This window comes from Hemiscyllium ocellatum, chromosome 4 (genome assembly GCF_020745735.1).
Source record: "Hemiscyllium ocellatum isolate sHemOce1 chromosome 4, sHemOce1.pat.X.cur, whole genome shotgun sequence".
Lineage (NCBI taxonomy): Eukaryota > Metazoa > Chordata > Chondrichthyes > Orectolobiformes > Hemiscylliidae > Hemiscyllium > Hemiscyllium ocellatum.
In genome coordinates this window covers 82,156,905-82,181,135 of record NC_083404.1, presented here as the reverse complement: position 1 = coordinate 82,181,135, position 24,231 = coordinate 82,156,905, and the positions used below count along the sequence as shown (strand labels likewise).

General features: G+C 42.8%; 1 protein-coding gene across 1 annotated transcript in view; it reads left to right on the top strand.

Moving 5' to 3' along the window:
* Positions 1 to 24,231, top strand: part of LOC132815217 (putative Polycomb group protein ASXL3) — a 305,275-nt gene that overhangs the window by 257,720 nt on the left and 23,324 nt on the right. The window contains exon 9 of the mRNA XM_060824032.1: positions 19,939 to 20,035. Within this exon, the coding sequence (XP_060680015.1) occupies positions 19,939 to 20,035 (97 nt within the window). The remainder of the gene's footprint in view (positions 1 to 19,938; positions 20,036 to 24,231) is intronic.

The following is a 24,231-nucleotide window of genomic DNA, read 5'->3' as shown; positions in this document are numbered from 1 at the left end:
ATATGGTCAGGGAATTAAGTATAGGAATTGAGAGGTCATGTTGAGGCTGTACAGGATATTGGTAGTCCACTTCTGACAAATTGTGTGCAATTCTGGCCTCCCTCCTATACTTGAATGGGTTCAGAAAAGATTTACAAGGATGTTGCCATTGGGAGATGCTGAATAGGCTGGGGCTGTTTTCCATGGAGTGTCAGAGGCTGAGGGATGACCTCATAGAGGTTTATAAAATCATGAGGGGCATGGAGAAAGTAAATAGAAAAGCTCTTTTCCCTGGGTTGGGGGAGTTCAGAACTAAAGGGCATAGGTTTAAGCTAAGAGGGGAAGATTTAAGCGGGATGTAAGGGGCAAATGTTGATGCATGCATGGAATGAGCTGCCAGAGGAGGTGGTGGAGGCAGGTACAATTAGAATAATTAAAAGGCATCTGCATGAGTAAATGGACAGGAAAGGTTAAGAGGGACATGGGCCAAGTGCCAGCAAATGGGACTAGATTAGGTTAGGGTATCTGGTCGGCATGGACAGGTAGGACCAAGGGGTCTGTTTCCGTGCTGTACATCTCTATGACTCTATACTTTAAGTCACCCCTCACTCTAGATCCCAATGGAAAGAAGGAGAAAGTGAGGACTGCAGATCTGGACATCAGAGTCAAGAGTGTGGTGCTGGAAAAGCACAGCAGGTCAAGCAGCATGCAAGGAGCAGGAGAATCGGCATTGTGGGCATAAGCCCTCCATCAGGAAGGGGTCGAAACGTCGATTCTCCTGCTCTTCGGATGCTCTTCGGATGCTCCTTGATGTGCTGTGCCTTTCCAGTACCATGCTCTTGACCCCAATGGAAACAAGCCCAGTCAGTCCAACTTATCCTCATAAGGTAACCCTTTGTTTCAAGTATCAATATTGTAAACATCTTCTGAAACTTCACATCCTTTCCTAAATAAGGAAACCAAAACTGCACACAGTGCTCAAGATGTGGTCTCCCTAATGCCCTGTTTACTGAAATATTGCATCTTTACCATTATGTTCAATATCTCTTGTAATAAGGGATTGTGTTCCAAAGTCATCTCAATTACCAGGTGTAGCTCCATATTAACTTTTTGCAATTCATGAGCCATTTTTGCTTAAGTAATACTTTGTGTTTTTTCTTCTACTTGCCAAAGTGAACAACTCCACATTTTCCTATAATATACTCACTCACTCAAACAAACCATCCGTATCTGTCTGCAACTTCCTTCTTCACAACATACTTTCCTCCATATCTTGATGTTATCTGCAAATTTAGCCACCATGCCTTCCCTCCCCTCACCTTAGTCACTGATGTAAATTAAAAGTTGAGTCCCCAGGGGACTCCAGTTTATGCAGATTTCTGTGCTTTATCATTCATTCAATTTTCTATCTCTACAAATGTGTTACCACGTACATCAGGAGCTTTGATTTTCCACAATAGCCTTTGATGCCACACTTAGAATCATAGAATAATACAGCATGGAAACAGATCCTCAGCCCAATTAGTGCACCCTGACCATGTTCCCAAACTAAACTAGTCCCACTTGCCTATGTTGGGGCCATATTCCTCCAAACCGTTCCTTATCATGTACTTTCCAAATGTCTTTGAAATATTGTGAGTGAACCTGCATCCATTACTTCCTGTGGCAGTCATGATTTGAAGATGCCGGTGTTGGATTGGGATGTACAAAGTTAAAAATCACACAACACCAGGTTATAGTCCAACAGATATTGCTCATACGTGGAATTAACTGCCAAAGGAAAGTTAAAAATCACACAACACCAGGTTATAGTCCAACAGGTTTAATTGGAAGCTCACTAGCTTTCGGAGCGACGCTCCTTCATCAGGTGATTGTCAATCCGAAAACTAGTGTGCTTCCAATTAAACCTGTTGGACTATAACCTGGTGTTGTGTGATTTTTAACTTTCCTTTGGCAGTTAATTCCACGTATGAGCAATATCTGTGTAAAACATGCCTCTCACATCCTTTCTCAAGCTTTCTCCTCTTGCCTTAAAAAATATCCTTCGTTTTGAACTCCTCCATTCAAGGAAATGACCCTTGCTATTCACCATACCTGTACCCTCTATGATATTATAAACCTCTATAACCTCACCTTCCTAGGCTCCAGAGAAAAAAAGTCCTAGCCTACCCAGCCTCTCCCTATAATTCAAGCCTTTCATTCCCAGCAACATCCTGGTAAATCTTTTCTGAACTCCTTCCAATTTAACAGTGTTCTTTCTATAGCAAAGCAACAGACCTATACACAGAAGAGGTCTCACCAACATCCTGCACAACCTCAACATGACATCCCAACACCTATACTCAAAGGTCTAAGCAATGAAGGCAAGTGTGCTAACCACCTTCTGAATCACCCTGTGAAAATGTGACACAAATTTCAAAGAATTATTTACCTGAACCCCGAGGTCTCTCTTTTTTACGGTGTTACCCAGGGCCCTACCATTAGTTGTATAAGGTAAAAACAAGGACTGCAGATGCTAGAAACCAGATTCTAGATTAGAGTGGTGCTGGAAAAGCACAGCAGTTCAATAGGAATAGAGCCTCTATTCCTGATCAAGGGCTTTTGCCCGAAACGTCGATTTTCCTGCTCCTCGGATGCTGTCTGAATTGCTGTGCTTTTCCAGCACCACTCTAATCCAGACATAAATTGTATAAGTCCTGCCTTGTTTGTTTTACCAAAATGCAATGCCTCACAATAATCCAAATTAAACTCTTTCTGCCACTCCTCAGCCCATTGACTCAATTGATCAAGAAGTCTTTGTATCTTAGATTGCATTCTTCACTGTCCACTAAACCACCAATTTTGGTGTGATCCACAAATTTACTAACCATGTTTCCTATATTCTCATCCAAATCATTTATATAAATGATGAACAAAAATGGAACCACTTTTACAAATGCCTTCTAAAAATCCAGTTATAGTGTAAAGCACATTTTCAGGCTCCCCTTTATTGAGAATGTATGCTATTCTTTCAAAGAATTCCAACAAACTAGTTAAACACGATTCACCTTTGAAGAAACCATGCTGACTCTCCTTGAGCACCTTGAGTTCTTTTATGAGTGCAGTGGCAGTCACTTCAATGATTAATTTCAACACCTTCCCTTTGACATATATAAAGTTACCCATAGTTTCTGTCCTATGCTATGTTCTGTTTTTGAATAGAAGGGTTATATTTGGTACTTTCTAGCTAGCGGTACTTTTCCTGAGTCTAGGAAATTTTGGAAAATTAATATCAGCCTATTGACTCCCTCATTCACAACCTCTTTAAGGGCCTAGGATGAAATCCATCTGAGCTCTGAGACTTATCAATCACAGCTCCATCATTTTGTTTAGTGACACTTCTCTTGATTGTGATTTTGCCAAGTTCCTCACTCCCTTCAATGTCCAGATTTGCTGGAATGCCTTTTTGTGTACTCTATAATGAAGCAAAATGTTTGTTCCTGTCATCTGCCATTTTTTGATTATCTGCAATTAATTTCCATTCTCACTCTAGAGAAGCATCACTCATCTCCCTTACTCTTTTCCATTATAAGTACCTGTAGAAACTCAAGCTATCAATGTTTACATCCCTAGCTAGCTTCTTCTCCAACACAAAGTTCCTCCTGATTAACCTTTTAGTCATTCTCTGCCATTCTTTCCATTCACCCACTCAACTTTGCGCAAACTCTGCTCTGCTATTGAAGCCATGGGGTTTATATGGCTAGGCCAGCTATGTTGCCAGGGAGGATGTGGGGTGGGGGGGATGGGTCAACTGTATTTACAAGAGGGACATAAAGTAAAACAATGGAATTGGGATTGTGGCTTCAAGAAGAATTCCCACACCTGTCATGGTCACCTCAAATGCTAAGGGGCTGGGGGGGAAAAGAGGTGGACAGGTGCTAGCTCACATGGATGAGTTGGGTGAGAACTTGGAACGATTTGAAACTGATAGCGTTCATGGGAATGCCAGTTGGGGAGGGATCTGAAATATTAGGTACTCATTGAAACGTAGACTCGGAGGCGAGAAGCCACTGGCTGTAAAGGACTCATTGTCATCTTCCATCATGCCGGAAGTTGAAACTGTGCAATACAAAGAAAAAAGCTCAAGCACACCTTGCGTTGATGATGTGTCTCAACTTGTGAGGGAGGGGGCTCCAAGACCTATCGATGTGAGGCACTTTAAAGGGAAAGAACAAGAAATACAGACTTATGCCCTGTTTGAGGCACAAACCTGTAGCAACCCTAAATCCTAGTGATCCAAATGCACTGGCTCCCTAAATGATGCATACATCTCTGCCCAGACATTGCTGACTAACTCATTCCACTTTTGGACGCAGAGGCAAGGGAAAGAATAGGGATGTATTAAGATGAGATTCACTGGTGTCAGCAGAACCCATTGCCCATGTACATCTTGTTCATCTTGCTTTCACATTGTGCAGCAAACTGTCAACAGAGACGTCAATCTATAGTACTTCTTGTAGGGAAATGAGGTTAAGTATTATGTTGGCATGGTTATGTTTGGGATTATGCAGAGAGTCAAACAAACAGATGTAGTACCAAAAAGAATACAAATGTCATACTCTCTGTAGAGTGCAATGTCACTCACGAAAGTGCTCTTGATGGGTTTTTTTTGTCTCTCTCTCTCTCTCTCCCTCCCAATCTGTCTTAGTGTTGTTCAAGCTTCCGCAGCTGGGAAGGAGGAGCTAGCTTTCCAGTGCAGCCTGTTGGTTCTGGAAATGTGAGGACTGCAGAGACTGGAGATTAGAGTCAAAAGTGTGGTGCTGGAAAAGTACAGCCGGTCAGGCATTATCCAAGGAGCAGGAGAGTCAATATTTCGAGCATAGGCTGTTCATAAGGAGTCATCATTTGCTTGAAATGTCAACTCTCCCGCTCCTTGGATGCTGCTTGACTGGCTTGCTTTTCCAGCACCACATGTCTTGGCTCTGGAAATGTGGTTGAGTGACCCTGAGGATCTTAGTTTCTGGATAGCCGTGATATGCTGAGGTGGCCTTCTTGACAACTCCCAAAGGTTGGAACAGATGAAGCAGGATGGCGGTAGAGGGCCCAGCCACTTCTGCAGTGTCCCAAGATGAGACTTCGGAATGGTCTGTGTGTGGTTCCTTCTCTGCCTGGCACTCTCTGTATCCTTGTGAGGAAGAGGCTCCAGCTGTATACACTAGGTGCCCTGTGTCCCTGTTGCCATGCCTTCAATCCTGAGGACCAGTGGTGGGGATGTTGGGGAGCAGGTGTGCATATATCCAGCAGACCCTGAGTATGCTGGACTTGGCTTTCCATGGCAGCTGCCAACCTGTCCGTGCAGCCTCTAGCTTCTGTGGGCATTGCATTCCTACATATCAGTTACTACTCCTGTTCCTCTCTATGATGTGTATGAATTTCCTGATTACTGATACCACAGGGGCCTGGCCTGTCTTGGACTGAGCAGATGTCTAGTCTCCGCAGTCTTCTGAGCGTCTGCTGTATTCCTTCCTCCGTCTGTTGTGGAACTGTCACAGTGATGTGCTCACAGATTTTACTCTCAGACATTCTGAACCTAACATTTCCATTGAATTATCAATATCAAGGGGCAGCCTTGCCCATGCCTCCTCTGAGGCCTCAGTACTCACTTCCTCAGAGATCAAGGCAGTGGCTTCTGGCTACAGCCAGCTGTTTCTGTGTAGAGGTCATGGACATTCCTCTGATACTTGCATGGCACAAGAGAGAGAAGACATTGCTGCCAATGGTGTGCAATGAATTTGTGATAGTGTGCAATGAAAGACACTGGCATCAGTGTTAATGTGAGACTTGCAGTGGAATGAAGAATGGTATTTACATGGTTGCTGGAACATGGATATTTCAGGATTCCTGCAGGAACGGTCTCAGTCTTCTCCTGCAAGGGCCAGGATTTTCTCCTGGTCAGTAGAGTGAGAGAAGCCTTCTGTCAGCCAGCCCTCCATCCATCCAATCCCTCTCTGCCCTACAGTGGGCGGTTTTCTCCTGGCATGAGAGCAAGAGAGGGAATGATTGAAAGGATAGTGGGTGGCACAGCAGTTAGTACTGGTTCAGGTGGTGGAAAGGTTTGTCCTAGATGAGCAAGTAGGCTGCATTGAGACCACGCAGGGTTGGTGTTGATGGAAGGCAGAGCGAGTGAGGGAATTAGTACATGCAGTAGCAAGAATGGCAGAGCGTAGATCTTGGTGGACACTAGAAGCAGTAACAGCAATTGAGTGAGTTTGAGATAGCAGAGAGATGAATGTGGTGCTTATTCTGGCGGAGCAGAGAAGTTCGTTTATGCTCCTGACACTGCTGGGCATTCCTCTCCACCTAGGTGGAGACCTCAGACCAGGCTGCCAGGATTTGGAGTCATGACCTCCTGTGTTTATCCTCTGCCTGAGTGGCTCTAACAAACCCAACCTTAGCTTCATACTGGAGCTTCCTGCATTGCGGCTGGTCCAGGCCTGCTGCGGTCCAAAAGTAGCCACTGCTCCAGTTGAAGCTGCTGAGAGTCAAGAAGCACCAGCTTTCTGGCAGGAAGGGTGCACATTCTCCCTTAAAGGAGCAGAAGCCCCACGTGCAGCCGCTTCACTTCCTGATCAACAAAATCCAATGGGGAATTTCAGAACTGCAGTTTCCACTGACCGAATCCCCCATCCTCACAACCCCTACCTCTGCATGAAATTCTGGCCCTTAGCGTCGTTCATCTGTTTTCTCTTTGATACCGCTCTTTGATACCGCTCTTTGATAGTTTATTGTATGCAAAAGCAGCCATTCTGTGCCACCTTTTGTTCTAAAAGAAACCTTCTTGAATTTATTTTGGACATTTTTTATTTTACTTTTTTTTGACTTTTCCCATTTTGTTTTATTTTAAATTTTACCTTCCTTTTCTTACATTAGCTTAGTTTTTGTTATCTTTATTGGTCAATTAGGGGAAAAAAAGCAGAGATAAGATGAGGTTATTTTCATGCAGCAAATTGGAATCATGTGGAACTGACCATCTGAAAGGTTGATGTAAGCCAATGTGGCTTGGAAAACAAACTGCACAGACAGGAAAACGCAATCATGATGCCACATCATCTCTGATTACTGCACCCCCTGAGCAGACTCTTTGAATGCTATGCGCTGTCCTTGAGATGGCTGCAGCAGTAAAGGGACTGTCACGCATCTCCTTCTGGAGCACACCTTTGCAAAGATTTGGGAAAAGATGCTGTTGTTTGTATTGAGGTTTATTTCGAGCAGTTCTGTGATGCAGGCCTGTGTGCCTGGATGACTGTCTACTCAGTGAAAGATACTCTTTTGCCTGCCTGAAACATGTTGGTTTCATTCTCTCAGACAGGTATAGATCTTCAAGCTGGCTTACTGACAGCTTGTTTTGAATGCTAACATCTATCTAATGGGTGATGAAATGAAAATGCACTTCCTTCCTTTGATGTCAACATTCAATCCAGTGTCACTGATATTATAAAGGCCTTGCTGAGCAAATTGTTGTGGTTTTAAAGTAGCCACTTTGAGTCTTGGATTGAGTTATTGATTTTATTCAAGCATTTGCCCAGAAAACGCTATGCTGGGCAACCAGGCAAACGTCACAAGTTCTGAAAGGGTTAACTGAATTTTCTCCTCCCTGTCTGCAACACACATTACCCTTTTGTAATGTAATGATAATCACTTCAGAAAGAACAGTATTCTTCAGCAAAGTGGATACAAAGCAAAGGAAGTGATACTCATGGTTGGAAGTTAATACCCACCAAGGAGGTACTTTGATTTTCCTGGAGCTCATTTACTTCAAAAACTACTGGCAATTACTTATGGTTTTGCAAAAATGTTCATAAGATATTAACAAGTACTTTGCAAAACAATTCAAATAGACATGCCGATAGAAGCATACAGGCCAAAGAATTCTATAATTTAAAATCCTTCAATATATTATAATGGAAGTACATAGAACATAGAAGGATACAGCGCAGTACAGGCCCTTCGGCCCTCGATGTTGCGCCGACCGAATCCTGCCTAACCTATACTAGCCCAATAACTTCCAAATGCCTATCCAATGCCCGCTTAAATGACCATAAAGAAGGAGAGTTCACCACTGATACGGGCAGGGCATTACATGAACTCACAACCCGCTGTGTGAAGAATCTACCCCTAACATCTGTCCTATACCTACCACCCCTTAATTTAAAGCTATGTCCCCTAGTAACACCTGACTCCATTAGCAGTAAAAGGTTCTTAGTATCTACCCTATCTAAACCCCTAATCATCTTATACACTTCTATCAGATCTCCCCTAAACCTTCTCTTCTCCAATGAGAACAGCCCCAAGTGCCTCAGCCTTTCCTCATAAGATTTTCCTACCATTCCAGGCAACATCCTGGTAAACCTCCTCTGCACTCGTTCTAAAGCTTCCACATCCTTCCTATAGTATGGCGACTAAAACTGCACACAATACTCCAGATGAGGCCTCACCAGAGTCTTATACAACTGCAACATGACCTCAGGACTCCGGAACTCAATTCCTCTGCTAATAAAGCCCAGTACACCATATGCCTTCCTCACAGCACTATTTACCTGGGTGGCAACTTTCAGAGATCTGTGTACATGGACACCAAGATCCCTCTGCTCATCCACACTACCAAGTAGCCTACCATTAGCCCAGTAATCCATCATCTTGTTATTCCTACCAAAGTGAACGACTTCGCACTTAGCTACATTGAATTCCATTTGCCACATTTCCGCCCAGCTCTACCTTAGACAGTGGCTTTTCCCCACTGCGCCCTGGCAGTGGCTGTTTCAAAGCTTGAGAGCATCCCTCAGTACATAGTCCTGGACCTTGGAATGTTTCAGGGAGAAAGTGAGGACTGCAGATGCTGGAGATCAAAGCTGAAAATGTGTTGCTGGAAAAGCGCAGCAGGTCAGGCAGCATCCAAGGAACAGGAGAATCGACGTTTCGGGCATAAGCCCTTCTTCAGGAATTATTCCTGAAGAAGGGCTTATGCCCGAAACGTCGAATCTCCTGCTCCTTGGATGCTGCCTGACCTGCTGCACTTTTCCAGCAACACATTTTCAGCTTGCAATGTGTCAGTCTGCAACACTTATTCAAGGTCAAACATTTGCTCTGGAAGGCCAACATGTCTTGGGCAGACAAAAGAGTATCTTTCACTGAGTTGATGGTCGTTCAGGCACGGAGGCCTGCATCACAGAACTGCTTGACATAAACCTCAATATAAACAACTGCATTTCTCGCCAAACCTTTGCAAAGGCATGCTCCAGGAGGAGATGTGTGACAGCCCCTTTACCTCTGCAGCTATCTCAAGGACAGTGTAAAGTGGTCAAAGAGCCTGCTCAGGGAACCACACAACAGGATCAAACATTTCCTTTTCCTGCAGAGCCCCAAAGTCATTGCATGCTGACCCCTGCCTCATGGACTTATGGTCAAAGGTATTTTTCTGTACAAATATTTCCATCAGGGCCACATGATATGATAAGGTCCAAGTGTGAAGATTATTCCATAGCAATGGTGCTAGACCTATCCTTCACAACACTGAGTACAGATAAAGCTGCAATACAGAGTGACACTTGATATATGGGGACCAGGTCTATGAACAACTTGATGCAACTGCAGACAAAGGAGGTCATCAGGATCTGAATAACATTGGATATGTTCTTCCCTCCAGTTGAAAGATTTGTATAACGTTTCCCTGCTGAAACATCACCCAGGTAAAGTAGAAGATGGCTTGGGTGACTGCTGCAATGCAGGCTTGGGGAATAGGCCAGACCTGCCGACGTAGAGCAATACCAAGACTGGATCATACCTCATGACTAGTTTTATTTCCATCATCCAGAAGAAGTGGTGCTCCCATGGTGTCCAGTTTCTGCTTCACTGTGGTTTTTAGTAATGCCAAACCATATACTGGTACCTTCATGCTGATGGAGAAAGAGAGAGGGAGTTGGCCCAGTTTCTGAAGAACATGGCCTCATTCCTAGCTTTGCTCCCAAGGCCTGTAACAGGAGATTACGATATCTTCCTTACACAAGGAGGCCTTAAGCTTATGGCATCTCTGCCGAAGAGTGTCACCTCTCTCAGGCTCACACCTTTCCTGATGTATTCAGAAAAAGGCTGTACGTAGGACACAAATAAGGTAGGGAGCAAGGTGAGCACTGCCTGACTCTAGACTTGAATGAGAAACTTTCAGATTTGCAATCAATGATTTAGATTGCCCTAATGATGTTTGTGTAAAGCAGCTGGATCCAATTGCAAATCCTTCCCCAAAGCCCATTTTTGATAACAGATCCATCCTGTAGTGTGTAATGTTCTGTCAGATTCCATCTTTTGGCCCAGGCTGTGTCCATCATCCCTTTCCTGCTTTTAGGCAATTGTATCTCTGAGTAGCACAAAGCTCTTAGAGATCTTCCTTCCAGGTACAGTACAGGTCTGGTCAGGATGAATCACCAACTCTAGAGCAGACTGGACCTGACCTGTTTTGAAAATGTGTCTGCAGAGCTGATTTACAGTAGGAAATGCTTTTTAAAAAAGTATACAACTATTTGGCATAATAAGTATTTACCTCTCACTGCGGTGTCCTAAAGTTACTTTCTCATTTAACACACCAGTCTAATTATCTATAATTAAATTATACAATTAGGTATTATCCAGTAAATTTCGACAATTTCATGAAACATTTTTTCGGACATGTTAGACATATTTTTGCATTCACCATGTTATTTTTGGATATAGCAGTATGCCTAACGAATCAGAAAATTAGACCTCTACCCATTAAATTTTCATTCTCACCTGATTAAAATTTATGATGTCAGATTCAGTGTGTGTAGGAAACATCCATGAGTTTGTGGATTGATGCATATAAATGATGACAGTTGTAATGAATGGACATAATTTTCCATAATGTAAACAGAATACTCTGGAAATACTTAGCAGGACTGGCAACATATCTGGGAAACACTTAACAATTCAAGTCTGTGACTTATCATTGGAACTGATTTTCATTTAGTGCTGCTTTGATTCCCTACCCAAGTACTGTATAGACTTGACAGCCAGCTTTGCAGCATGCTGAGCTGTGGACCAAAGCAACGAGCCAGGAGGAAGATCTCCAGGTCATTCACAATTGTTTTGCTTTGTTTTTTTCCCCTGTTATCATTTAGATGTTCAAAAGCCTTTGAGGAATTGCTGTGGTGTTTTCTTTGTACAGCAACTGACATAATGAACTAAAAGGCTTTCCCCATGAAATCCTCCCAGGATTGAGAGAAGGAAACAATTAAGGAGAGATATTGAGCATTACAGGATGCACCAAATATCGACACCCTGATGCCCGAAACGTTGATTTTCCTGCTCCTCGGATGCTGCCTGACCTGCTGTGCTTTTCCAGCATCACTCTAATCCAGCACCAAATATCACTCCAAGTTGTAATTTATTGTTAGGGGTGTGCTCACCTTAAATTACAATGAAATTAGCCCACTACTTCAACATCTTATCTATATTTTGCCCAGGGTTTCAACAATGTGCTATCCCCTACATTTCAATGCAGGCTACAAATCATGACTTCTTGGTACCTGAATCACTTTCTAAACCTTCACAACATTCTGCACATGAGACTTTAATATAACCAAATGTTAATGATTAAAACCTATTTGACTATAGTTTTAGCTACATGGTCACCTTAGTAACAATGTATGTTGAATATTTTTTTAAAACTAACACGATGCTTTTTTTAGGTGATGCTTCAGTGAAAACAGTTGACACAAATGGTAGTGAACCAGAAATCAAGCCTTGCTATTTCCAGATTTACCACAATGTAAAATTTTGATTAAACCACCAAATGGTTAATTAACCTTAGCCATTTAATTCAGGTGACAGCCATATGCACTACATTAGTTTTTCATTATCAAAAGAAACTATTTTGTTTTATTGTAATAAAACAGTTTTGAACCAACTTCAGGAAGAGAAATATGGATCATTAACTAATAATTCCATAATGTAAACTCTGCTGCTTTCAAAAATTCCCACACACATACAGACTCAGTAAAAGACAAGGCGAAGATATTAAGAGTTTAAAAAAACAGAAAGAAATGCAGACCACAAGAGTTGAGTTAGCTTCTTTCAATTCCTTCTGCTTTTATTCAGTTCTTTTTTGCTGATGTGATAAGCTTTTTTTGCGCACCATGCTGTCTTTCATTCCCTTGTTGAGTCTTCTTTTAACTTTGAAAAGACAAGTTGGAGAGATCGCAGTTTTAAGGGAAATGATGAGTGGGGTTTTATGTTGCTCTCCACTCAGAAGAAGGAGGCAGAAGTTAAAATGCTTTCTCTTGGCAGACTAGATGTTTCTGCTTCTGGATTAGTGGTCCTGGAAGAGCACAGCAGTTCAGGCACCATCCAAAGTGCAGCGAAATCGACGTTTCGGGCAAAAGCCCTTCATCAGGAATAAAGGCAGTGAGCCTGAAGCGTGGAGAGATAAGCTAGAGGAGGGTGGGGGTGGGGAGAAAGTAGCATAGAGTACAATAGGTGAGTGGGGGAGGGGATGAAGGTAATAGGTCAGGGAGGAGAGGTTGGAGTGGATAGGTGGAAAAGGAGCTAGGCAGGTGGGACAAGTCTGGACAAGTCATGGGGACAGTGCTGAGCTGGAAGTTTGGAACTAGGGTGAGGTGGGGGAAGGGGAAATGAGGAAACTGTTGAAGTCCACATTGATGCCCTGGGGTTGAAGTATTCCAAGGCTGAAGTGTGCAAAGGAACCACTCTGTACTACATCCTCAGGAGAATTCATACTCTCAACAAACAGTATTTCAATTCCATCTCAAACATCAAAAACTGTAAGTACAACAAACTTTTATCCACCCACCTCCATAACCAGTGCTCCTCAAAGATTCCAGAAGATTCCCCTGGCCTCAGAAACGATTCATACGCCATTAGCCATGTGGCTGATGCAGCTACCATCCTCATGCTGATTGATGATGTCACTTCCGCTCTCATCATGGCCACACCCATGACCACTTTCGCCCCTCACAATTCCTCATGCATCACACGTGACATCACATCCGCCCCTCACATCATCACTGATGCCACATGCTTAATGACTTCCGCTACCCCTACTGCCGTGGTCACCACCACTTCTGCCCCCACCAGCGCCACTCACCTGCATTCTGCTGACACGCCCCCCACAGACCTCACTGTCACTATCCCCACCTCCCAGAACCCCGAGGGGAACGCTACCCCTGCTCATGACTCCACCCCCATTCCCCCCACCTTCACACCCACTCCAGTTACTGGCTCCGACCCCACTCCCAGCTCCGTACCCACACCAGATCCCAGCTCCCAGCCCTGCCGAGTTTTCACCATCCCTCCTGACCTCCCCCTCACTGAGGACGTACGATCAGTCCTCAGCAAAGGACTTACCTTCATCCCCCTCCATCCACGCATCAATGAATTTAGTACACGCCGTGGCGTCGAACAATTCTTCCGTTGCCTCTGCCTCCGAGCTTACTTTCATAATCACGATTCCCACCCACCTTCTGAGGACCCCTTCGCCCACCTCCAACACACTGCATCCTATTACCTGCCCTCGACCTCTTAATTTCCAACTGCCACCGGGACATTAACCGCCTCAACCTGTCTACCCACCTCCCCCACTCCAACCTCTCACCCTCACAACGCGCAGCCCTCCATTTCCTCTGCTCCAATCCCAACCTCACCATCAAGCCAGCGGATAAAGGGGGCACAGTGGTTGTCTGGCGCACTGACCTCTACACTGCTGAAGCCAAACGCCAACTCGAGGACACCTCTTCCTACTGCCCCCTCGACCATGACCCCACCCCCCCCATCACCAAACCATCATCTCCCAGACCATACAGAACCTCATCACCTCAGGAGATCTCCCACCCACAGCTTCCAACCTCATAGTCCGGGAACCCCGCACTGCCCGGTTCTACCTCCCTCCCAAGATCCACAAGACTGACCACCATGGCCCACCCATTGTCTCAGCATGCTCCTGCCTCACTGAACTCATCTCTACCTACCTCGACACTGTCCTATTCCCCCCTAGTCCAGGAACTCCCCACATACATTCGAGACACCACCCACGCCCTCCACCGCCTCCAAGACTTCCATTTCCCCAGCCCCCAACGCCTCATCTTCACCATGGATATTCAATCCCTCTACACCTCCATCCGCCATGACCAGGGCCTCCAAGCCCTCCATTTTTTCCTCTCCAGACATCCCCAACAGTACCCTTCCACCGACACTCTCATTCATTTGGCCGAACTGGTCCTCATCCTTAACAATTCTCCTTTGAATCCTCCCACTTCCTCCAGACCAAAGAGGTAGCCATGATCTTCCGTAATTACACTGGCACCACTCCCCACCTCTTCCTCCGCTACATTGATGACTGCATTGGCGCCACCTCATGCTCCTGCGAGGAGGTTGAGCAATTCATCAACTTCGCCAACACATTCCACCCTGACCTTAAATTTACCTGGACCATCTCTGACACCTTCCTCCCCTTCCTGGACCTCTCCATCTCCATTAATGATGACCAACTTGACACTGACATTTTTTACAAACCCACCGACTCCCACAGCTACCTGGATTACACCTCTTCCCATCCTATCTCTTGCAAAAATGCCATCCCGTATTCCCAATTCCTCCGCCTCCGCCGTATTTGCTCCCAGGAGGACCAGTTCCACCATAGAACACACCAGATGGCCTCTTTCTTTAGAAACCGCAATTTCCCTTCCCACGTGGTTAAAGATGCCCTCCAATGCATCTCGTCCACATCCCGCACCTCTGCACTCAGACCCCACCCCTCCGTAACAAGGACAGAACGCCCTTGGTGCTCACCTTCCACCCTACAAACCTTCGCATAAACCAAATCATCCACCGACATTTCCGCCACCTCCAAAAAGACCCCACCACCAGGGATATATTTCCCTCCCCACGCCTTTCTGCCTTCCGCACAGACTGTTCCCTCCGTGACTACCTGGTCAGGTCCACGCCCCTTACAACCCACCCTTCCATCCTGGCACTTTCCCCTGCCATCGCAGGAACTGTCAAAACATGTGCCCACACCTCCTCACTCACCTCTATCCAAGGCCCTAAAGGAGCCTTCCATATCCATCAAAGTTTTACCTGCACATCCACTAATCTCATTTATTGTATCCGTTGCTCCCGATGCAGTCTCCTCTACATTGGGGAGACTGGGCGCCTCCTAGCAGAGCGCTTTAGGGAACTTTTCCAGGACACCCACACCAATCAACCACACTGCCCCGTGGCCCAATATTTCAACTCCCCCTCCCACTCTGCCGAGGACATGGAGGTCCTGGGCCTCCTTCACCGCCGCTCCCTCATCACCAGACACCTGGAGGAAGAACGCCTCATCTTCTGCCTCGGAACACTTCAACCCCAGGGCATCAATGTGGACTTCAACGGCCAAATCTCACAAGTGAATAAAAAAAGGTCTTCTTTCACAATTTCCATGGATTAAAGCAGTATCTTTTCCCGATTTTAATCTACAGTTCAAAACTAAAAGCCAACCTATTCCTTTGAATAAGTTGAAGCCTCGTGAGGTTGAAATGACTCACTTTCTGCAATCAGTTGTCTGATGCAGAACTGTTGGGAACTGAATGTATCCACAACTGTATGAGCAGCCTAGCTGTTTTCAGCCACAGGATACAAGCCAGCGGGATTGGCAAAATACTCTGATAACTGAGTTACAATGTCACCATCCATGCTCATTTCTGCATTTCAGTACTTTTGAGATCAGTGAAACCCTCTTTCTGGATAACCAACATGTCAAGGTTCAAATGAATAATGCAGCACAATCTGAAATCCATGAACTCGATGATAATAACCGTAAGAAAGGCTGCACTTGCTCTTAGGCTGCTGTGTAGACATACTGATTTAAAACTGACACACATTTACATTGTGAACTGCATTATTGTAAAACCATCCTGAACAGTAGTCTTCTAGGCTCCTATTCCCAAGCAACTGTCTAAAATACTTAGCCTCATATCTGCACCAATTTCTAATGCAACAAAACACCCTTACTTTAAAGCAGATAATATGAAATAGAGCCATCAAATTGTTACCATACAAAAAGAGACAAATTAGCCCATATGACCATTATTGCTATCTGCAAGCGTAAGTTACTTGATTCCACTCTCTGTCCTTGCCCCATTGTGGTGCATTGTGTTTTGCCTTCAGATCCTATTCCAGTTTGGGTTCAAGTCCCATCTGCTCCAGAGATAACTGAGCAGATTGATAATTTAAACATTTTATTCCTATTAACTCTCTATTACCCCATCAAAATAAGGTCAAGTTAATTAAACAGTATTTGTCTTTAATAAATCAATGTAGACTTTTCCTGAATTAATCCATACTTATCCTATGATTGTTAAATTTTAGCCCAGATTCTGATTTTTAAAAGTGTTCCTATTACTGGGGTTAAACTGAATGGTGTTGAAGAGTGTGGTACTGGAAATGCACAGCTGGTCAGGCAGCATCCAAGGAGCAGGTGAATTGACATTTTGCGCACAATCTCTTCATCAGGGCATAAGTTCGAAACATCAATTCTTCTTCTCCTTGGATGCCACCTGACCAGCTGTGCTTTTCCAACACTACACTCTTCAACTCTGATCTCCAGCATCTGCAGTCCTCACTTTCTCCTCCTTAAACTGACTGATGTTTGACTTTGCTTTTCTTTTGATCAAGGGTGGAAGATAGCTGAGGCAGGATGCAAGATAGTACTCGAGACACCAGGTTTCTCTACCACCTGTTTCATCATTATCTGCTTCTGTTTTCTTAGCTCTTTCACACAAATTATACCCTTCCAGTTCACTTTTCTAAATCTGTCAAGACATTTGAAATAGGGAATTTACCTACAAGAACCGATATTTCATAGGCCCCACTCTTAGTTCGTATCCTGCAGTGAGTCAGTAAGAGAATTTCCAACTGTTCATGGTGAATTAATAATGTCATGGCCACAGATCAGAATTTCAAATTACTGAGGACATCCTTGACCTATAATTCTAAAATGTGTGTTTTTAAAAGAAGGCTGATACAGCCAAAATGGCTGTGAGTGTAAGTTAAGGCAATACCTACAGAGAAGTCATATCTATGGACGAGAAGGAAATTTCAAACAACAGCCCTTCAAAGGAAGGATGAGGCAAAACAAAACTGATCCCAGAGGCTGATGACTTCCTGCTCAACAGGAAACTAGCCCTTGCAGATTACGTCCCAAACTGTAGGCACATTTTGTGTTCTCTCTTCGAAGAACACACACCGAGCCAGTTTCAACTCAGCTGGACTGTGCTAGCTGGACTGAACATTCTCAGGTAAACCAGGCAGCTTTTGAGAATTAGCATGCTGTGAAGGTCACAGTAAAAGAACTATAACCTAGTTATCTATATTTTGCAGGTAAAGACACTCTCTCACCTAGCTAGCTGCCAGACAAAAGAAAATAGGACAACAAAAAGAATTTTTCTCACCCTGAATGCTGGAATTCAGTCACACTCAAAATGAATCCAAGCTATAGAATACCATGCAATCTGCAAAACTGAGAATTGCAAAACTAATGCAGCATGGTGGCTCAGTGGTTAGCACTGCTGTCTCAGCACCAGGGACCCAGGTTCAATTCCAGACTTGGTGACTGTCTGTCACATTCTCCCCGTGTCTGCATGGTTTCCTCTGGGTGCTCCAGTTTCATCCCATTGTCCAAAGATGTGCAGGTTAGGTGAATTGGTCATGCTAAATTACCCATAAAGTTAGGGGAGATAGGTCTGGGTGGGTTACTCTTCGGAGGGTTGGTGTGGACTAGTTGGGCCGAAGGGCATGTTTCCACGTTGTAGGGAATCTAATCTAATCTAACTCTTCAACTGCCAACATAAATATTACTGGAAACCTCCTTGAAAATGGTCACAATATTCAAATATCCACTCTTCCCAAACAATTCAGAGTATGATCTGTATACCTTTCCTTACCTTTCCTTTTGTGTTCATATATGGTACATTAGTATTTTATCTTGCATGTAGCTACTGATAAATTCTCTTTTTTGTTAATTCAAGGAAGCCTACTTAAATTGGCTCTTTTTAAAACAAATTAATTTGGTTCTGAAAGGAATACATCCACAAAGAATGGGACCATTTTTCAAATAATCGTGTTGCAATCAATCCAGGAGGAGATGAGAAAAGAAAATGAGCTACTTCACTTCTCCTCATTTGAAGGTTTAACAGTTTGGGGTATTCCATTCAGAACTGTAATAAAATGGGAAATTCATCTGGGGTCTGTCAGCATGCTATCTATGATTGAAGTATACATGTATACATAATATTGTGCCATGTTAGATGATTTCTTTTACATTTGACCGCTTGCAGAGCTGAATGAATAAGCAATTTCTCTGGAATATTGGGCTGTATATGTCATATATCTTATATGTTGTACATATTGAGATCTGTTTCATGGGCATTAGTGTCATAAATACTTACTAATTATTAATAGTTTCTCCTTTCTTAACCTTTCAGCCAGCATTTTTCTGCACTGTTTCCACATGTTTAGTGTTTTGTGTAAGATATTAAACAGGCAGTGATTGCTGGAGATGATCAATAGATGAAAAAATGCAGGTGATTTGGTGATGGTGAGGAAAAGAAAGTATTTCAGTTGTGTCTAAGAGCACTTCTGGATATGAAAAAAGAGAAGAAAAGAAAGGAAAAGTAAACTGATAATGACTGCTTTACATTTGCTCTGGACTGCTCTCCTTGAGGGTCATGATGCACTCCACATTTTGATAAAGATTCTACCAGCTGTGTCAAAGATGCAGAATAACAGCAACCTGCTATATGCCTGACAGATGTTGTTTTATATAAAATCCTGGTAGCACCCAAATTTGATACTTTCATTTCAATGCCCATGTTAAAATGCTGTAGACCTCAATATTATGTAATGATGCACAAATTGTCTGCCCTGAATGAATTAAACTGCCTGTCATAGGTAATTCCACATATAAACATCTTAAACTAGAATGACATACTGAGGGCAGAATTTGATGCCCTCCACCAATGGTATGTTTGCTTGTGAGGACCCTGCTGCCTTTATGCCACTATCTTAGCTTACACACGACCATCCTTCTCACCAGTTAATAATGCCTACTAACAGCATGTGGTCAATTAATGCCTACTTAACGTGACGGTTGGTGCCGGGAGATAGGGTCACACTAAAATGTGTCTCATCAGGAGACTTAGAAGGTGGGATGGATTTGCTGAAAGTTACTCCCTGTCTTGTTGTTGGCCCTTATAAACCTTTACAATACCCATCCTGGGCTTCTACTTAGCATCACTCACCTGCATCTGAATCCATTGGCAATCTTAGACCCTAGAGTGGGTATAGTGCCAGCAGCAGCAACTGCTTCCCCACTGCCACTGTTGCTAGTCTCTAAATGGCCAGCAACTCTTTGGTGGGGCAGTACCTCCACCTCCCAGAGAAATGTCATCACTTTCTAACTAAGCATCTGACAGGCACAGCTCTGAAAACCTTTCCAGGAAGAAGTGATGCAAGGCTTTCAGAAGCTATCCAGGCCACTGTCCCCTTCATTAAAATACTGCCCTTGGTGTCAGCATGGTAGAGATCAGGAAATTACAATTTATGCACTCCATACAGACATATGCCAATAGAAGTCCAGGGTCACTGATTTATAGAGATGAGCGTCTCGTCTATGCTGCTGGAAAGATTTCAGTTTACAAGCCAAGTTCAATATCGATTTGTACCTGAGCTAAACTCACCAACCATAATCCATGTGTGAAACAGTTTAATACAATCACAGCTGCTAACTGCACATAACATGAACTCAATTCAATAGAGAAGTAGAGACATTTGTTCCCAATTGATGAAGGAACATTTTAAGTCTGTAATATTTATTTCATTCTATCTCTGATACTAAGATTATCTTGTTTTCAGGTTGGGTGTGATGGGGTTTCTCGCCTCAGTGCTTCAGCCCTGAATAATGAATTCTTTGCTTACGCAGCACAAGGTTGGAAGGAACGATTAGCAGAAGGTACAATTAATTCATCAATACATCTAAATCTGTGGTGTACAAGCAGAACTTTGAATTTGATGCTTTTATCAAAGTAGGAGTGTTCAATTTTGTCTAGCCTATGGCCATGTTTCTCCTGTAGTATTTCCTCAACCTTCTCTCCCATGAATAGTAAAAAATTTTCAGGTGCATTCTCTGCATTGTTAGTGTAGCTTTCGAGACCCTCTACCTAATAGAATGGCAACTAGTAAGCAGGTTGAGTTCAAATGAGCTCCTGCTTACTAGCCTCACAAACAAAACTCACATTAGCAGCCCTCCCAAATAATTGTCATTGAATTTCAGGCTGTTTTACTGGTCAGTAAAAGTTAATATCAATGTCAATGTAAAATCTGCATCATTGTCCTCTAGACAATTTATTGGAGTCTTTTCACAAACGTATCATGTGGTATTGTGAACATTAAATCAGATGAGGTTTGAACCTATAATAATAGCTATATGTGGAAATTGTGTCAACATTCATAAATTCCTATTTTCTTTCAGAATGAATGTCAGTTGTATATAAAACCTGTGAAAATATGAATTCCAAAGACATAGCTTTGTCATAATTTAAATGGCAAGTATATTCAAAATTCATTAATTTCTAAACCAGGCAAGAAACCTTAGTAGACATTTAGATTTAGAGGTTAAACCTAGACAAATTTTGATTTTGACCTCTTATTTAGCACATATGCTGACATTTTCGTCTTGTGATTTCATATTTTAAACTAAAAATATATTTTACTGCAAGAAATACAAAATATTTAAATATTGAATTTTACTATTGAATTTAAGCATAACTGAGTCTGATAAATGTGACCCTAATTCCATTGTATCATGGTTTAAATATAGCACACACTTACAATATTTATAAACAGCAATTCACTTCATGGATGCAAGTAGAACTGATACCGGGCATTGTGCCTGACACTATGATAGCCCAATTTATCTGAATTGAAAGACTACTGATATAACTATTTTCAACGGAAAAATATATAATTTCAATGATTTAAGAAGGAAATAGCATGATTCAATATTACTTAAATGTAATCCTCGAACAAAGATTTGAAGAAGGATCACACCCAACTCCATGCTTGCCTTGAACTCCATGTCTAAATGCCTTCAGTCAAGTTTCAATTTTTATGGCTGCACTATAGAGAGTGTTTTATCAGGATTGCATCAAATTATGGTTTGGCAACTGCTCTTCCGAAGACCTCAAGAAACTACGGAGAGTTATGAACACAGCCCAATTCATCACAACGCAATCCAACCATTGACTCCATCTAGATTTTCTATTGCATCAGGAAAGCAAACAACATCATCAAAGATCCCTCCCATCCCAGTTATGCACTTTTCCACCCTCTTCCATCAGGCAGAAGATATAAAAGTTTGTATACATGAACAAAGATATTCAATTAATGCAGTAATTTATACATTAAGCTGAACTTCTTCACTCAAATTTGGTAGACTCATCTTTTGGTTTGAGTGTTGTTTCAAAGATTCTTGTAAGGGTTGCAATTACCAGCTGTTCTACTTATCTATAGCAAAGATTTCCTTTTAAATCTTCTCCAACTGTCCCATAGTGTCAACATTCAATTTAACACTGATGTAGCTAACTTCTTAAATGCAGAATCATCAGGTCAGAATTCTAACGGTTCTAATACTCTTAACTTCTAGTCTTGTACCTGAAATTGTTTGTCTGTCTTTCTTTCTTCAGTTTAGCGTTCACATAAAAAAATTTTAAAATGAAAATCTGCAGTCAATAAGATGTTTAACATCATTTATCCAGCACACTGAAGTTCAAATTAATTCTACTAGAAATACATGGTCCTTGCTCTGCAGCCAGATGACTTAAAAATTAAAAATTATTAACTCTAAGCCACATTCACAATCTACTCAGCCTGTTCTTAACTTCTTGTTGATCATTGCTTTCCTATTGTTCATTGATGTAACTTGGTCACATAATCATTTACTGGAAGCTATGTGCTTTACCAGAAATCAACTCCTGATGTATTCTACTTCTTAAAAATGCTAACATCTATTAAATACACTTTTCTTCCACTCAAAAACACTTAGGCTATCACAATTCTCAACTTATAGTCATAGAATCACAGAGTTATACAGCACGGAAACAAACCCTTCAGTCCAACTCGTCCATGCCGATCAGATATCCCAACCTAATCTAGTCCCACTTTACAACACCCTATCCATATTTCTCCAAATCCTTCCTATTCATATAACCATCTAGATGCTTTTTAAATGTTGCAGTTGTACTAGCCTTCACCACTTCCTCTGGCAGATTGTTCCATACATGTATCACCCTCTGCATGAAAATGTTGGCCTTCGGATCTCTTTTATATGTTTCCCCTCTCACCATAAACCTATGCCCTCTCGACTGGACTCCCACACCCGAGGGAAAAGACTGTCTATTTATCTTATCCATGCCCCTCATGATTTTATAAATCTCTATAAGGTCACCGTTCAGCCTCTGGCGCTCCAGAGAAAACAGCCCCAGTCTGTTCAACCTCTCCCTGTAGTTCAAATCCTCCAACCCTGGCAACATCCTTGTAAATCTTTTCTGAACCCTTTCAAGTTTCACAACATCTTTCCGATAGGAAGGAGACCAGGATTGCATGAAATATTCCAACAGTGGCCTAACCAATGTTCTGTGCAGCTGCAACATGAACTCCCAACTCCTGTACTCAATACTCTGACCAATAAAGGAAAGCATACCAAATGCCTTCTTCACTATCCTATCTACCTGTAACTCTATTTTCAAGGAGCTATGACCTGCACTCCAAGGTCTCTTTGATCAGCAACACTCCCCGGAACCTTACCATTAAGTGTATAAGTCCTGCTAAATTTGCTTTCCCAAAATGCACCATCTCGCATTTATCTAAATTAAACTCTGTTTGCCACTCCTCAGCCCATTGGCCCATCTGAATAAGATCCCATAATTTTAAACTAGTTATGGAGAAGGACAAAACTGGTCCGCAGGTTAAAATTCTAAATTGGGGCAAGGCGAATTTTGATGGAATTAGACAGGAGCTTGAAGGGCTTGATTGGAGTAATTTGTTTGCAGGCAAAGGGACCTCCATCAAGTGGGAGACCTTTAGAAGTGATATAGCTAGAGTTCAATGTCTATATGTTCCTGAGAGGGTGAAGGGCAATGTTAGCAGGAATAGGGAACCCTGGATGACAGGAAATATTGAGGCTTTGACCAATAAAAAGGAGGCCTGGCTAAGGTACTGGCAGCTGGGATCAAGGAAATCCCTGGAAGTATGCAGAGAATACAGGAGTTTACTGAAGAAGGACATCAGGAGGGCGAAGAGGGGTCAAGAGATAGCCTTGGCTAAGAAGATTAGAGTGAATCCAAAGAGGTACTTTAAGCATATTAAAGGAAAAAGAATAACTAGAGAGAGAATAGGGCCCCTCAAGGACAAAAGCGGTCATGTATATATAGAACTGCAGAAGACTGGGCGAGGCTCTCAATGAATATTCCTTCTCTGTGTTTACCGTGGAGAAAGACATGAAAACTTGTGAACTAAGAGAAGTTAGTAGTGATATCTTGGGGACAGTCCATATCACGGAAGAGGAGGTGTTGACCAGGAAGGTTGACAAGGGCAGGGCGGTATACGTACTCTACATGGATTTCAATAAGGCCTTTGATAAAGTTCCACATGGTAGGCTGCTCTGGAAGGTTAGATCACATTGAATCCAGGGTGAGCTGGCAAATTGGATACAAAATTGGCTTGATGGTAGGAAGCAGATGGTAAAAATGGAAGGGTGCTTATCGGACTGGAGGCCTGTGACCTCAGGAATTGGTGCTGGGTCCTTTTCTGTTCATTATCTATATTAGTGATTTGGATGAGAACATATAAGACATGATTAGTAAGTTTGCTGATAACATTAAAATAGGCAGGATCGTGGAATGTGAGAAAGATTACCAGAAATTGCAGCAGGATCTTGGATCACCTGGTGAAGTGGACCAAGAAATGGCAAATGGGGTTTAATATAGATAAACGTGAGGTCTTGCATTTTGGAAAGTCAAATAAAGGTAAGAGGTTCATGATGAATTGTAGGGCCTTAAGGAGTATTGTGGAGCAAAGAGAACTTGGAGTTCAGGTTCACAGTTCTCTGAAAGTGGAGTCACAGGTAGACAGGGCACTGAAGAAGGCCTT